The sequence below is a fragment of the Canis lupus genome, chromosome 10, assembly GCF_011100685.1.
Source record: "Canis lupus familiaris isolate Mischka breed German Shepherd chromosome 10, alternate assembly UU_Cfam_GSD_1.0, whole genome shotgun sequence".
Classification (NCBI taxonomy): Eukaryota; Metazoa; Chordata; class Mammalia; order Carnivora; family Canidae; genus Canis; species Canis lupus.
Window position 1 is genome coordinate 12,835,679 of NC_049231.1, and position 15,403 is coordinate 12,851,081.

General features: G+C 40.2%; 1 protein-coding gene across 3 annotated transcripts in view; it reads right to left on the reverse strand.

The window, feature by feature from the left end:
* Nucleotides 1-15,403, reverse strand: part of PTPRR (protein tyrosine phosphatase receptor type R) — a 233,906-nt gene that overhangs the window by 81,412 nt on the left and 137,091 nt on the right. For all 3 annotated transcript variants that reach the window (XM_038550013.1, XM_038550012.1, XM_038550014.1), the window contains one exon: nucleotides 5,484-5,746. In XM_038550013.1, coding sequence (XP_038405941.1) covers nucleotides 5,484-5,746 — 263 coding nt within the window. The remainder of the gene's footprint in view (nucleotides 1-5,483; nucleotides 5,747-15,403) is intronic.

A 15,403-nucleotide genomic window follows, 5' to 3' on the forward strand; every position in this document is an offset into this window, starting at 1 on the left:
TCTCTTGAGAATCACCCTTGGCTGATGGCAGTGGCCTAGGCCAGAGGTGCCTACGGAGTTAGGCTTCTCTCATCCCCAGGATGGCCTAGAGCCAATGGTTGACAGACATGGGACTACAGATGCCCACCCTGCTTGCCTAAAGGTGGAACAGCTGTTCGTGAGGTACCACCCAGGCACCAGGGCTCCCTGTGTGAACAGACAGAGACCAGGTGTCTGCTGAAACCACCTCTTTGCTTGGCTTCTCCTCTGTTCTGCTCCTCCTACTGTACTTTAGGCTTCTCCTGAGAACGTCCTCTCAATAAATCACTTGGACAAGACTCCTTGTCTCAGGCTCTGCTTTTCTCACCAAAGACCTAAAAGAGAAGATTCTGGGCCTCCATTTCACTAGACAGAAAGTGAGGGAGTTGGCTCCATTTTCATTGATGGGTCTATTTCATGAATACAGATTTTAATTTCCAGAGGATTGTTGTAAACTTTGTACCCCAATATTCGGTTGTATCTATTCTGTACACTCTTTCCTTTTCTTGTATTTCCCAAAGGAAGATTAATTGAGAAGCAATTAGTTATACATTTTTGAACACTGAAAGGCTTCTGCACTAGGGAGGGCAGGGGACAGACGCTGGGACACTCCACCTTGCCTGGAGGAAATTACAGTAAACAAAACTTTTAGTTTAGGTGTAGGACACCCAACATTTTCTTGGTCAGGCCCATGTTTTTATTGCTTCCACTACAGCAGCATCTTTTTAGCTTGGATAGAAATCTCCCAGGACCAGCCTAAAAAAACCTATAAAATTACGTAACATCATTATTTGCACAGTATTTACAGACCAAAAAAAAGAAAGAAAGAAAGAAAAAAGAAAACAAAACAAAACTCCAAAACTCGTACTAAGGTAGGGTTTAAGAGAAGTTAGAGAATGTTTATTCATTGGATTCTGGCAGCCCTTTGGGACCCACGCAAGCCTCAGTTGTGATACCTTCCATTTAATGCCATATCCTTACTGACCCATTAACTGATTGGGAGGGAGCGTGCCCTGTCACAAGGAGATACCCTTTCTTGACAGTTCCTTAGCTGTCCTTGTTCATTTTTATTCCTAGTGAAAGATCAAATTAGGAAATAATGTGAATCTACCTGTCTGTTAATTTCCTTTCCATAAAATTGGCTGTTAGTCTTATAGTAGCCTAAAGGGGAAATTTGCAAGAACTCATATTTACAAGTTCTCGGTTTTCCCAGTGGAAGAAGCTGTATTAATCTTTTAATTAGAGATCTTTTGCTTACTGGACATTTGGAAACTGGCTTGTATATGGTTTCCTTGGGAGTGATAGGCCGGGAATTTGAGGAGGACAGGGACAGGACAAGACAAGGGGGAAAGACAGAGACAAGACAAGAGGCTAGCTATGGCCTCATGCTGTGCCATTCACATTGTCTAGCTGAACTGCCACAGCTGCCCAAGGCACATGCTGTTCTGCTCATCACAAGTGAATTGCCAAGTTCCAAGTTTTACATGCGGTCGTTGTGGGGCAGGCCTCTGGATGTATCTTTCAGTTCATGGACTCACCATGGGAAATGAATTCATTTGTTAGGTAAGAGTAGATTTAATCTGATACTGAGAGCTGTAAATATATTTGTAAATATTTGTAAATATTGTAAATATTTGTAAATATTACAAATTTGTAAATATATACTTATAAATAGGATGAGAAAAATTGTAAGTCAATCGACAGTCCCAAAAATATTTATGAAAAAATAAAATAAAATATTTAATGATGTCAAATGGCAGGCTCAACTTTATCTATTCAGTAAAAAAAAAAAAGATGTTTGAAGTTTCCCAAGTTCAACAACTGGCCTATTATAGGCTCATGGAATGGGATCATGGAACAAAAACAAAAAGAATACTAGATTTCCTTTTCCTTCTCACAGACAAAAATGTCATTTTGTATTGATTGCTAATTTTATGGTGTCCTTTGAAAAAAGGCAGAACAGATATTATCAAATCTATTTTGTACATTGAGAAAACTACACAACAAAGGACTTAATTAACATGGTGGATCACTTATTTAGTGAATGTCAGAGGTAATATTAACACAAGGACTCCGCTCTGTAGTTTATCATTAGGCTGTTTGTTCTTATGGAAGCCTCTTTGGAAATACATGAGATGTCTAGATGCAAATGCATTAACTCCACAATATTTTTCTGGTGTTCACAATGTACCAGGGTCACAGGAATCATGAGAGACACGAGAGTATCTTGAGTCTATACCTGTCCTTGAGACTCTTCCAAGCTGGTGAAGGGGCAGGACAAACTACTGAAAATCAGTTGTAGTGCCTTTCTGGATTAGTCTTTTTTTTTTTTTTTTTTTGGATTAGTCTTTAATGAAAATCACTGCTAGCAGTGATGTGAGAACTCAGAGGTGTTAAGAATCCCTACGGGTACAGATAAGTGTCATGGCCAATGGTAGGAGGTAAGTTTTGGATGGGATCTGGAGACCAGAGATCGATGAAGGAGACAGAAAGAGGGGCTAGGTGAACAAAGATGCAGATGTGGACAGGAACACAGCACAACTGGAGAACAGACTGGATGGAAGGGAAGGTTCCTTTTGGGGGTAGTGGCAAACATATTTGGAGAGAAGGATCAGGGACCAGTAGCATAGGACTTGTAAGGCCCAGCAAGATGGTCTGTGCCTAAGGCACAGAGGAGTCTACAGGCACAGGGGAGCTTTTGAGGATTTTTACCCAGCAGAGTAATCTAATGCAAACAGTGTTACAGCTAGATAAATCTGAACTGTGCGCAGTGTACAATCTGAACTGAAGGAGAGAAGGGAATTAGACCAGGCAGAGAGGATGAAATAAAATAATATACGTGAAATACGCAACGCATGTTAGTCCTGATATCATTCTCGCCATCTTTGCATTAACAAAGAGGGCACAGTTGGAAAAAGAGAAGGAAAATTGATGGGTAGTTATCAGGGCTGGGAGGGAATGACCCCAAGCCCTTGTTAACAGAATAGCTTTATTCCTCTGAGGTGGGGAGGAAGTGGGAGGTGATGGGTGGGGATGCAGGGAAGTTTATAGACCAAGTGGCAGGGAACCTGACTCTGATCACACACGCGGCTCGGCTGGAGTCCCCCCAGGTGAACCATAAAGATGAGTAAGAGACCACCTCTGTACTCTCCCTTCTCAAACATTTGCTTCATTTAAATGAATAAAGAGATACCTAACTTCACGCTCTTGAAATTCAAACATGCCCAGCAGCGGCCTGCCAAAGGCAGGGTTCTGGCAATAGGTACTACTTAGAGGACTGAACCACTGGCCTGGCTTAGAATTGGTGGTGCATGATGATAATAAAAGTTAATCTGACTTCTACATAGTTATATTATCACCTTTAAATCATCTATAGAAAATGACCACCTTATTGCTTTCATCTGAGCAGATCTGTTCCGTCATCATCATCATCCGGCCATTGGTACACCACCAATGCTCAGATACCTGCTTTGAGGTTTTCTTTGAAGCAAATATCAATGTATAAAACTAATTTGGGTGAAGCAGAAGAGCCTGAAAGAAGCAAAGAAGTCAAGTTTAACCCCTTCATGTCACAGATGAGGAAAGTGAAGCCCCATAGGCCAATGATTCATATGAAGCCACTCAATTCAGCAACGGCAGGGCTGGGTCTGGAATCCAGTTCTCCTGACCCTGGGTTGGCCTTAGGGAGAAAGTTCCATCCTGTCTACAGCCCAGACGGCAAGGTAGTGGTGCCCAACTAAGAAAACAGTACCTGGAGACTCACGTGGATCTGTACGGAAACCAATGAGTATTTTAGGGGATGAAGAAGGAAGATTTGATTGCTCTCTATTTTTCTTCTGTTCTGGAGTCAAAGTGTTCTCCCTTTATAGGACTTTGGAGATCACTGCAACAAATCTCTTTCTTTCTCCTTCATTCATTGTTTTTTTGATAATGCTTACAAAAAAATTTGAATGACCACCTTGGTCTTCTGAAATTCTTATATTTTTCAAGGAATGTGGGATATGCGTGTGTGTGTATGTGTGTGTGTGTGTGTGTGTCTGTGTTATGGGAGATATAATAAAAATTTAGAGATGTGATCTGAAAACTAAAGCAACAAAAAGGACAGTGATAGAAAATGAAGATACAGGAAAATAAGAGGAAAATGAATCAGGGAGTGAGCTTTGAGAGCTTCTCACTTCCCCCACTGCCCCGACATGCAATGTTGGATATCATATCAAGCGTATTTTAAATATAAACAGAAAGCTTCTTATTTTAAGAAATACTATGGGAAAGCTTTGCTTAACATTTTGGGGAAGTAGAGAATTAGCCCCCCATTTATGTACATTGCATATCTTGGTTTTCATACATTGGCTTTGCTTTTATTTATTAATTTTTTATTGTTTAGAAAAGATTTATTTATTTTAGAGAGAGAGAGAGAGCATGAGCAGGGGCAGGGGCTGAGGGATAGAGAGAGAATCCTCAGGCAAACTCCTGCTGAGTGTGGGGTCCAACTCAGAGCTCAATCCTGAGGCCCTAAGATCATGACCTGGGCTGAAATCAAGAGTCCAATGCTCAACTGACTGAGCCACCCCAGGCACCCCACATTGGCCTTGCTTTATTTTATTTTTTTAAAGATTTTATTTATTTATTCATGAGACACACACACACACACAGAGAGAGAGAGAGAGAGAGAGAGAAGAGGCAGAGACACAGGCAGAGGGAGAAGCAGGCTCCATGCAGGGAGCCTGACATGGGACTCGATCCCGGTACCTCAGGATCACACCCTGGGCTGAAGGCGGCGCTAAACTGCTGAGCCACCCAGGCTGCTCATGCTTTAAATGGGAATGTCAACATGAATACATCATAAAGGCAGGTAAGGAAACAAAAACCATGTCATGCATGGATCTAGAGATATTAACTGTTCATTTACTCAAAGGAAGCAGAAGGAAAACTCTATAAAAAAGTGATTTGTGACATGGAAACAAAAACCATGTCATGCATGGATTTAGAGATATTAACTGTTCATTTACTCAAAGGAAGCAGAAGGAAAACTCTATAAAAAAGTGATTCCTCCTACCTTACTCCCAACAATGGACTTTGGCAGGTAATACCCCAAGTTTATTCCTAGTCCTTCTCTCTACCAGAGTTTTGATGACAACTTAAGAAGATGGTATTATGTTACATCAGTAGCCCTCAAAATGTACTCAGTAAATGACTATAGAAGCTGTCCTGCAGTTGAAGATGACCTTGGCTTGGGTCTCCAGTAACTAAACAGAATCTGATGTAACTAAATGATCTTTGTAACACAGCTCGATTCTTTGGGGGGACAAGAAAGTCTATTTTCTCCTTGTGTCCATTTGGTGGTGAGTAATTTTACTCAATATGCCAGTCATCTCTGGTTCTATCATTTTTAATCGGTGAATACTCTTGAAAACAAAACGAAACAAAAGAAAACAACCTGTAGGGGGAAACAGAAGAGCTCTTACCTCTCCTGAAGTCCTATGGGCTTCATTTTGAAAGGAGAAGGGCAGACGGAGCTGGTAGCTTTGATCTCAGGAGTGTATCGGCCTTGAGGGTCGACAACCACATTCAGTACCTTGGGGGCTTGCTCGGGCTGGACCATGCTGTTGCCTGTCTTTGCCTCAGACTGTGCGGGCTGTAATGCAATGGGCGACAGGTGGATCTCCTGATTTTTCTCTTTATCTTGTCGCAAGGAAAGCTGAAACTTTTCTTTCAATCTGTAAAGAATCTATAGAAGGAGATATAAAGGCTTGTGTTTTCACACCGAACAACAAAATACGATCTCTTCCATCCCAACCCAGAAGACAAACTGAAATGAAGAGTTAATAATACAACTAAGCAAAGCCTTCTGGAATGATTTCTCAGTTCTGTGGTCCTCAGATTTTTCTCAAACAGATATAGTTGGTATTTCTAGTTATTAAATAAATGTGTCCATGGATCTATTCCTCAAACAGATATTCGAAATAAAATTTGGCTAATTTTATAAGTGCCAGAAGTCAGTTTGATCACATATAGGTTTTCACTCAAAATGACTGAAAGGGAAGGCTGATTGAAAGGAATAGCCATGAAACATGGGCTCATGACATTTATAGAAACAGAGATCTGCATCTAGACAACATGTGGGAAGAAACTTGTAAAATATTAATGAGAAAAATAGTTATGCTATAAATCGTAATTTCTTGTGTTGGTAAATATCCACACCAGTCGTGTATTAACTTGAATATCTGGTAGCTTCTTCAAAAAATTAAGTTTAGGGCACCTACCAAAGGATAATTTGAAAAACCAGAATTTTATTTTTTACCTCTTTACCTTTTTAATTTTTCTAAAGATTATTTATCTATTTGAGAGAAAGAGAGAGAGAGGGAGGGAGGGAGAAGCAGACTCCCTGCTGAGCAGGGAGCCCAATGTGGGGCTCAATCCCAGGACCTTGAGATCATGATCTGAGCTGAAGGTAGACCCTAAACCAGCTGAGCCACCTAAGAGCCCCTCCCTTAAAAAAATTTTAATGCCTGTAGGAACCAACAAACATTTCACTTCTTCCATTCTCAGAGCCCTTTCTGGACGGCTAATTCAATTTATAAATGGTAGGGCTGTCATTTTAAGCTTTTAAAGGTATTGGACTGACTTTCCTGGGACACTCCATGGATGAATTTGTAAGGGAGTAAAATTTGTCTTCTGTGTACTCAGGCTTCTCCGTTAGTAAGCTTTTCTTTTCTCTTTTTATTTGAAATTTTTTCAAAAAGTATTTTATTTTTTCTAGTTTTATTGAGATATAACGGATGTATAACATTGTATAGTTTAAGGAGTACAACATAATGAATTGATATTTTTTTCTTCTCTCAATGTTGACTCCTCCACTCCAATGCCAGCAGTAACTAGATGCCTTCATCTTTCTTTAAGTATATTCTCAGGAAGTGACTTAATAAGTTAACACACATGAAGAGGTGACTTAACCCATTGTCTATAATTACAGCACTGATGATGTCTGCATTTTAAAAAGCTTTAAGCCTACTGAACTCCCTTGTTTAAATTTTGGAATCCAGTCTTAGAATGAATCACATTCACTCTAATTAGTCAGGGTGCTAAGTCTTTCTTTACTTTTCTTTCAGCGTTCCTCTAAATTCTAGTCTCCCCTATATTTGATATCTACTGGAAAAATACAGAATCTAAATACACTTTTCTTCTTGTTAAAGAATGAATAAGCAGAAAAGTAAATTGGGAAAGAAATAACCTGAAATTGTAGAGATGATAAATAACTCTGAGAATTTATTTCAGGAAAATTTTAGAAAATATTTGTCTAGTATTCTCAAAATATGTTGGTAAAACTTCTGGGTACCTACTTGAAAATAAAAACACCAATTCAGAAAGATATGTGCACCCTTATGTTTATTGCAGCATTACAGAAGCAAATCTCAGTGTCCAACAATAGATGAATGGGTAAAGAAGATACACCATACACAATGGACTATTACTCAGCCATAAAAATAACAAAATCTTGCCATTTCCAACAACATGGATGGACCTAGAGAGTATCATGCTAAGTGGAATAAATCAGAGAAAGACAAATACCATATGATTTCAGTTGTATGTGGAATCTGAAAAACAAAATCAACAAAGAAGGAAGCAAACAGAAAAACAGAAGCAGACTCCTAAACCCAGAGAACAAATTGGTGGTTGCCAGAGGGAAGGGGCTGGGGGACTGAGTGAACGGGTGAAGGGGACTAACAGGTACAAATTTCCAGTTAGAAAATAAGTAAGTTACAGAAGCGCAGGCAATATAGTCAGTGACACTGTAATGACATTGCATGGTGACTACCTTTGTCATGGTGAACACCGAGCAACGTTCAGAATGGTTGAATCACTATGTTGTATACCTGAAGCTAACTTACATTGTATGTCAAGTATACTTCAATAAAAAATACAGAAAATGGTTACGATGGTAAAAAAAAAATAAATTGTTGAACAAAATAAGATGATAAGAAATCAAAATGAAATAAAACACAACAATGTAAGATGAAAAGGTATCAGGCTGAGATTAAGAGGAAAAGAACCTAAAAAAACTGAAAGCTTGGGAGAGGGATGCGAATCTTCTTTCAAGCAATAAAGAACAGAACTGACAGTGCAGAAAACACGACCAGTGGTATATGTGGCAAAGGCAGGAGACTGCCTGGAATGTTGAGCAAAAAGATCAAGAAATGAAGATGGAAACAAGAGAAACGATGGGATACAGGAGTCAAAGGAAGGTCACAGTAAACGAGAAACCAGACTAAGTGGGAGAGAAGCCAGTCATTCAGATATTATTCAGAACTATTTTTCCAGTGCTTGCTTGCCTGTTTACATTTGGGTTTTGGAGAAGCATATTTCAAAAATGAAAATGAGAAAGCCAAGGGAGTGTCAGCTGTCTCAATAGCTCTTGACAGGTCACTTTTTACGATTGCACGGGTGTAGCATGAGCTCTGGTCCAAAGTCCTTCTTTACTTCATACACTTCTATTCTGGATGAAGGACCTTTGTCACATATTTTACAGTCAACTGTTAGGTCATTTCTGGTTATAGGTCAACTTTTTAATCTACGTAGCATGTGTACAAACTGATTTACATCTTTTTTTTTTTATGATAGGCACACACACACAGAGAGAGAGAGAGAGAGAGAGAGGCAGAGACACAGGCAGAGGGAGAAGCAGGCTCCATGCACCGGGAGCCCGACGTGGGATTCGATCCCGGGTCTCCAGGATCACGCCCTGGGCCAAAGGCAGGCGCTAAACCGCTGTGCCACCCAGGGATCCCTGATTTACATCTTTAATTAGGGAAAAGGAGAACTTGGAGAATGCAAAATGCTTATAAGAATACATATACTTAAAAAAAAAAGAATACATATACTTTAAAAATACTCAAGAGAGAGACTGGGCTGCCTGGCAAAATGCGGAAAGAATTGAAGACATTGCCACCCAGCAAAAGGGTGGTTGTCACGGAATGAAGCAGTAAGGCAGTCGTTCTCAACCAGCGGGATTTAGCCCTTCAGGGACACCCTGCAATTGTCTGGAGATGTGTTTGGCTGTCATACTGGGGTGGGCGGCGAGGCACTACTTGTATCTGGTGGGCAGAGGCTAGAGATGCCACTAGATACCCTACAGTGCACAGAACAGACCCTCTCCTCCCAGTAGAATCATCCAGCCCAAAATATCAACAGTGCTGTCGTTGAGAAAATTGGCATCAGGGCTCTTAAAAATCATCTGGTAAAAATCTCCTCGTTTCACATTTAGACTCAGAACACTTGGATAACTTCTGGAAGGTTAGAAATAAAGTCTAGAATTCAACTTTCTTGATTTATGCCCACGATCATTCAACTCTACAGTTTCTTCCAAAGCCCCATATCCTTTTTCCCAAAAGCTTTCCCCAAAGCCTCTAGAAAAGTGTGTCTGAGATTCCTCTCTGTATAGATCAAGGTCTGGAATATAGCAGATGCCTGTTGCTCTGTGTGAATGTGCTTCATTTCAAAGTTCAACCTCCAAGCTGATTATAGCAAGGGTCAATCAGTATCTTTGGTTTTACCTGTAAGAGCTTGTTTGAATCTCAGGATGCCATAAAGTCATTTGGTCATTTGGAAAAGGCAAACAGGAATATTGAATGAGAGAAGAGCTGTAAAAGCCAAGCTATACCAAGAGATTAAAAAAAAATGTAAGGAAGATGAGAGCCACAGAACACAGACATGAGAAGAGCTACAAAGATGTCCCATAAACCTCTTTTGCTGCTTATAATTTTCATTTTAAAAAACCTCATAAGTGGTACACCTTAAACTTACACAATGTTACATGGCAGGCATATTGCAATTAAAAAAAATCTCTTAAGTAGGTAACACAAACACTTGTTTGGGTTAAAATATGTTCCAATTTTAAAATGATGCCATCAACTAAGAACCCATAGTATTTCTTTTTACAGTATATTATAGTTGGTTTTGAAAGAGTTCATTCATTCATTTCTTAGAGTTGAACAGACATGAGTCAGTTGCCACCACATTACACAAGCAACGCTGCAGGTACAAAGATAGCACACGACCCTAACTTCTGGGAATTCATGCGCTGCCAGAAGAGAGAGATGTGGAAAAATAACACCCAGTACATGATAATATAGGCATTTTCATCATCCTCCCCTTTGTGGCCAGAAGCAGGTGCTCACAAGACAGAGTGTGAAGACTTAAAGAAACCACAGTTTGACTCCTTTATACATGGAATCAAGCTAAGGAGTCTAGACTTTTAATCCAGATAAAATTGGATTTCTTTTTTTAGAGATTTTATTTATTTATTTATTCATGAGATACAGAGAGAGAACAGAGACGCAGGCAGAGGGAGAAGCAGGCTCCATGTAGGGAGCCCGACGTGGGACTCGATCCCAAATCCTGGGGTCATGCCCTGAGCCAGAGGCAGATGCTTAACTACTGGGCCACACAGGCACTCTAGATGTGGGTTTGAATTCCAATCCCTCTTTTCACACTCCCTTCCTACTCCCAACCCATTGTATATTCTTGGTCAAGTCACTTATTCCCCCAGAATCTTGGTCTCCTCATCAGAAAAATCAGGAAACTAAAATACATTAAGTGTCTATGCAGAGAACCTATAGTTAATAATACCACGTTGTACGGTTAAAATAAAATACTTTGTTAAGAGGGCAGATTGTTATATTAAGGCTCTTATCACAATACAGAATAATAATAATAATAATAAAGGAAGAAATAAAGAGAACAGGAGGACACTTCTGGAAGTGATGGGTAATCTATGACTATAGTGATGGTTTCATGGTTTCATGGGTGTAAACTTATCTCCAAACTCACCAAGTCGTACCCATTAAATCTGTACAGCTCTTTGTAGGTCAATCATACCTCAATAAAATGGTTTAAAAAAACACATGAAGTGTTTAGGACCAGGTAGGAAATTTAGTAGCCAGCTTTGTACCAGTAAGTCTGCCAAGAAGGGAAGACACTAAATATTGTGATCGTCATTATTTTCATTATTATTATTAAGAAGATCGTATTCTTATCTAAATGGTTTTATTAATATAAAAAAATTAGTTCAAGACATACTCTTACCCTGGAAAATAGTTCTGTCAACAGATTATTCCGGCGAGGACTCTATTCCCATTTCCCCCAATCTCTAGGGATTACATATAACAAATTAGAAGAGTGGGCTATTTACGTCCACCTTTGGCATGTTTTCGCTGGATGGTCCTCAGGCTGTAGCAGGTGTTCTGACACAGGACTTCCTGCCTCATCTACCAACACCATGACTAGAAAAACTCTTCTGCGTGGCGTATGGATGGCTCTTCTATGGGCCTCACATACCAGAACTTTCGGTGACCCAAACAGCTGCCTCCTGAAATCGCTTTCCACAAGTGACCTGGCTCGTAGATATCTCTACCCACATCTCATAAATGCCTTTGCACCTCTTAATAAACCTCTCAGTGCATTTGAAGGTTTAATTTAGATGATAAATGGTGTTCTTTCCATTGTTGATTGAGGTTTAATAAGTAATTCTTCTCAGTAATAAATTTCCTCCACCTAAAACAGACTGAATGGATTGGAAATCGCCCACACGGTTTTTTTTTTTCCTTGGAAAATTGTATTTGTCTATTTGTCGCTCCACCCACTCCACATTCACATTTGAGAGGTGCTAAATAAGCCACACATTTTAAAATGTCATGCATGTCTAATTTTATGCCTGGCAACATAATTTTTTTTTTAATTTTAAGGAAAGTAAACAATATGCCACATTTCAAAACTTTTGCCTAGCCTTATGTTATTGTTACATAGCACACATAATCCACCATTACAGCAATTTACCTATAAAATTTCATCTTTGAAAAATGGAAAACCATATGCTTTTCGTTTCTATGGTATATAGGGAGGCTGGATGCAAATAATGACATTTGATCTCTCATAAATATAATTATTGCCAGAGGGAAAATCCTGTGCTGTATTTTTCCCTTTGCCATGGAATCAACAAAATTATGGGAAACAGAATCAGAATATTATGTGTTTGACAATTGCAAAAGTGATAATAGCATAGCCATTACTGAGAAAGCCAAGTTGAAAAACTGCCTTTAAATCAAGGTCATGATCAAAAATGCTCGAACATTTCCAAAGATAAACTTGTTTTCGAGAATCACATTTGACAATCCCTAAATGTGAACTGTTGACTTGTCAGTGGTGGAGTGGCATCAGATAAATTTTAACGTCACCTTAATCCTGTCTAGTAGGTAGTATTTTTCTATCAGTGTAAATTCCTTCCTAGGTACTGCTGGTTTCTCTGTTACTTTTGAAAGTGACTTTTTCTCTTAAAGTTTAAGAGTGTGGGGTGCCTGGGGGGCTCAGTCGGTTACACCTCCAACCCTCAATTTTGGCTCAGGTCATGATCCTTGGGGGGTGGGGGGGGTGGGATGGAGCACCGGGCCGGGCTCCGTGCTCAGCGCCGAGTCTGCTTGTCCCTCTCCCTCTACTCCACCTCCTGCTCTCTCTCTATCTCTCAAATAAATAAATTAATTAAATCTTTAAAAAAATGTTAAGATTGTTTGAAATATATCATTCTATTTCTTTCACTTATTCAAGAGCGACTGGAACACAAATCAAAAGTGTTGCTTCTGTCTCTACACCCACCTCCAACTCGTTCCTGTCCCACAAAGTGGGAGCTCCACCACCCAGGAGCTCAGCCAACCTTAATTTCTTTCTTTCCTTCTCCCTGAGAGTCAGTGCACGGGAAGTCCTGTTGTATCCATCTGCAAATAAATCCCAACCGTTCACTTCTCTCCATCTCCGTCGCCATCCCTACTCTGGACGCATTGTCATCTTTGTCATCAGGCTAACATGATGGCTTCTAGGAGACTCCTGCCCCCACACTTGGCCTGGTGCTCTGTCTCCAACCACGCTCTCATCAGCGAGTACCCACTCTGGTAAATACACCTGTCAAATCACATCAAATATCTGCTTAAAACTCTCAGCTTTCTCCCTTCTTGTTGAGCCCGGAGAGGCTGAAGCTTCTTCCCACCCCAGCTGCTCCATCCACTGTATCCTCTGCCTGGGGGATCCTCTCCCCACATTTTCACATGTCTCGGAAGTCTCAGAGTGCCCTGTTCTGCTCCCTATGATGGCATCTCTTCGTGGCACTGACCAGTATTTGATTTTCAAAAGAAATGAACAGACTTCATTTTTTCAGAGCAGTTTTAGGTTTACAGGAAAACAGCAGAGAGTACAGAGTTCTCATACATCCTCATTCCCTACTTCCATAAACAATTTGCCCTGGTAACATTTTGCATTAGTGTGGTTACCCGTGTTACAATTGGTGACCCAATACTGATGTATCACAGTTAGCGGAGGTCCTTCTTCTAGATTAGGGCTTGCTCTTTGGGTTGCACATTCTACGGGTCTTAACAAAATCCATGCTGTCACAGACTCACCGCTATGATATCAAACAGAATGGTTTCCCTGCCCTAAAACCCCGTTGTGCTCCTCCTTTTCATCTCCTCCCCTGCAGCCTCTGACCAACCACTGATCTTTTCACTGTCACTCTGGTTTTGCCTTTTCCAGAAAGTCAAGTGCTCGGAATCATACAGTCTGTCTACTATTCGATTAGAAAAAATACTAACTGCATTACTGACCATGTCCCCCTCTAGAGGCCAGGCCCCACCAGAATAGGGACCTTCCCTGTCTTGTTCTCTCCTTGGCCACAGCGCCAACCACAGGTGCACAGTGGAGCCTCTGCAGGAATTTGTGGATCAAATGAGTGGATGAACCTACCTGCCGACCCCCTAGAGAGCAATCACCTCTTGATCACTTTTGAGACATTCCTTTCTCAATGTCTTCTAGTAGCTTTGGAACCCACTTATCTAGGTTTCTGACTTTTATGTTGCTGCTTGGCAGAAATCGGGCAAAGGAGAGCTGTTCCCTGGCCTCAAGTTGTTGAGAGTGTGGCCACTGCGGGTCCTTCTGCCTCTGGAGCCCAGCATGTCCTGGAGAGATTTATCCCATCAATGTTGCACATGCAGGAGCTCCCTGAGTTCCAGATGCAGAACCTGGGATATCTCCTCCACAGAGAGAGCCTTCCTTCCTTGCCGTTGCTCTGATCCATCTTAGCCCTTTGCTGCCTGTACAATCCCTATTTGGAGCACTCTCTACCCCTTTCTAGTCCCCTCTTCCTCCCATCTTTCCATCTGAGAAGCAGAAAAACACTCTCATTGTAGCTGACAAGAGAGAAAACAGCACTCAAGGCTTCCTGTACTAAGGAAAAGAAGAACCACATATTGTAAAGTGCAGTTAACTCTAACAACAACAACAAAAAACCCCAAAACAACAAAACCCACACCTTCTAAAATACTAAAAAAAAAATCCAGCGGTCTCTACCACAGTTCCCCTACAACCTCCAACTTTGCCTCATTCAATTTTTTCCCCTAAAGCTCCAGCATTTAATACACCAAAATCGATTTTCTTCCTCAATCCTTAAATTAGTCTTTTGTTTACTGTTCCACGATTTTTAGAAATCTTCTTTCTAAAATCATTCCCCTGGAGGCAGAAGCCTCTGATTCATGACGATGAAAGCTTGAGGATGTCCTTACTATTTCCTACGTTTAGACTCCAGGAAATATGTCCATCATCACCCTATTACAGGCCTTAACTATTTTATATTCTTAGACCTACACAGCCTCTGTCTTTCCCAACCCAGCCCTAATCTTTCTAACATCAACCTCTTCCCAGCAGGGGAAGCATAAACGAAGAGAAACCAAAAAGACACTTAGCAACACTGTTGGATGTGGAAAGGGTGAGTACTGTGATGTGTTTTCGGGGGCATTTAAAAGCTAAGGAACAGATATTTTTGAAAATGTACAAAATTAAAAAAGAATGTAGCACAAAGAAAAAATATTAAAACCCATTTGTAAAACTTCAAATATTTTAAATTACATCACAGAATTTTTAAAAGAATAGGAAATTTTACCAAAGTATTTGAAAAGTAGCCCTTAACTCAACACCAAATAGCACTGCCTAATTGAGTGGGTTTATTCTGGGTTCCTTTGTTTTTCTTTTTTTTTTTTTTTTAAACTAGAAATACACTTTCAAAGGCTACACACTTGTAATTTATAGAACTATTTGCAGTGTATATTTTCTTATACAATACTTTTTTGTATTCATTCACCCAGAAATTTAGTTGGCAGTGAATCCTCCAGCCTTTGAGCCTATACTCATCTCCTTTTAATGCCTAGAATTTCATAGAATGCTATCTAGGTCCTTTAAAAAATAAAGAAATCAGCACTATCCAAGATGTAAGCCTGCCCCTAAGACATGTTTCCTTTTAAAATTTTTCCTGAGTTCCACAAAGGTTATATAAAAGAAGAAATAAAGTGAGCCC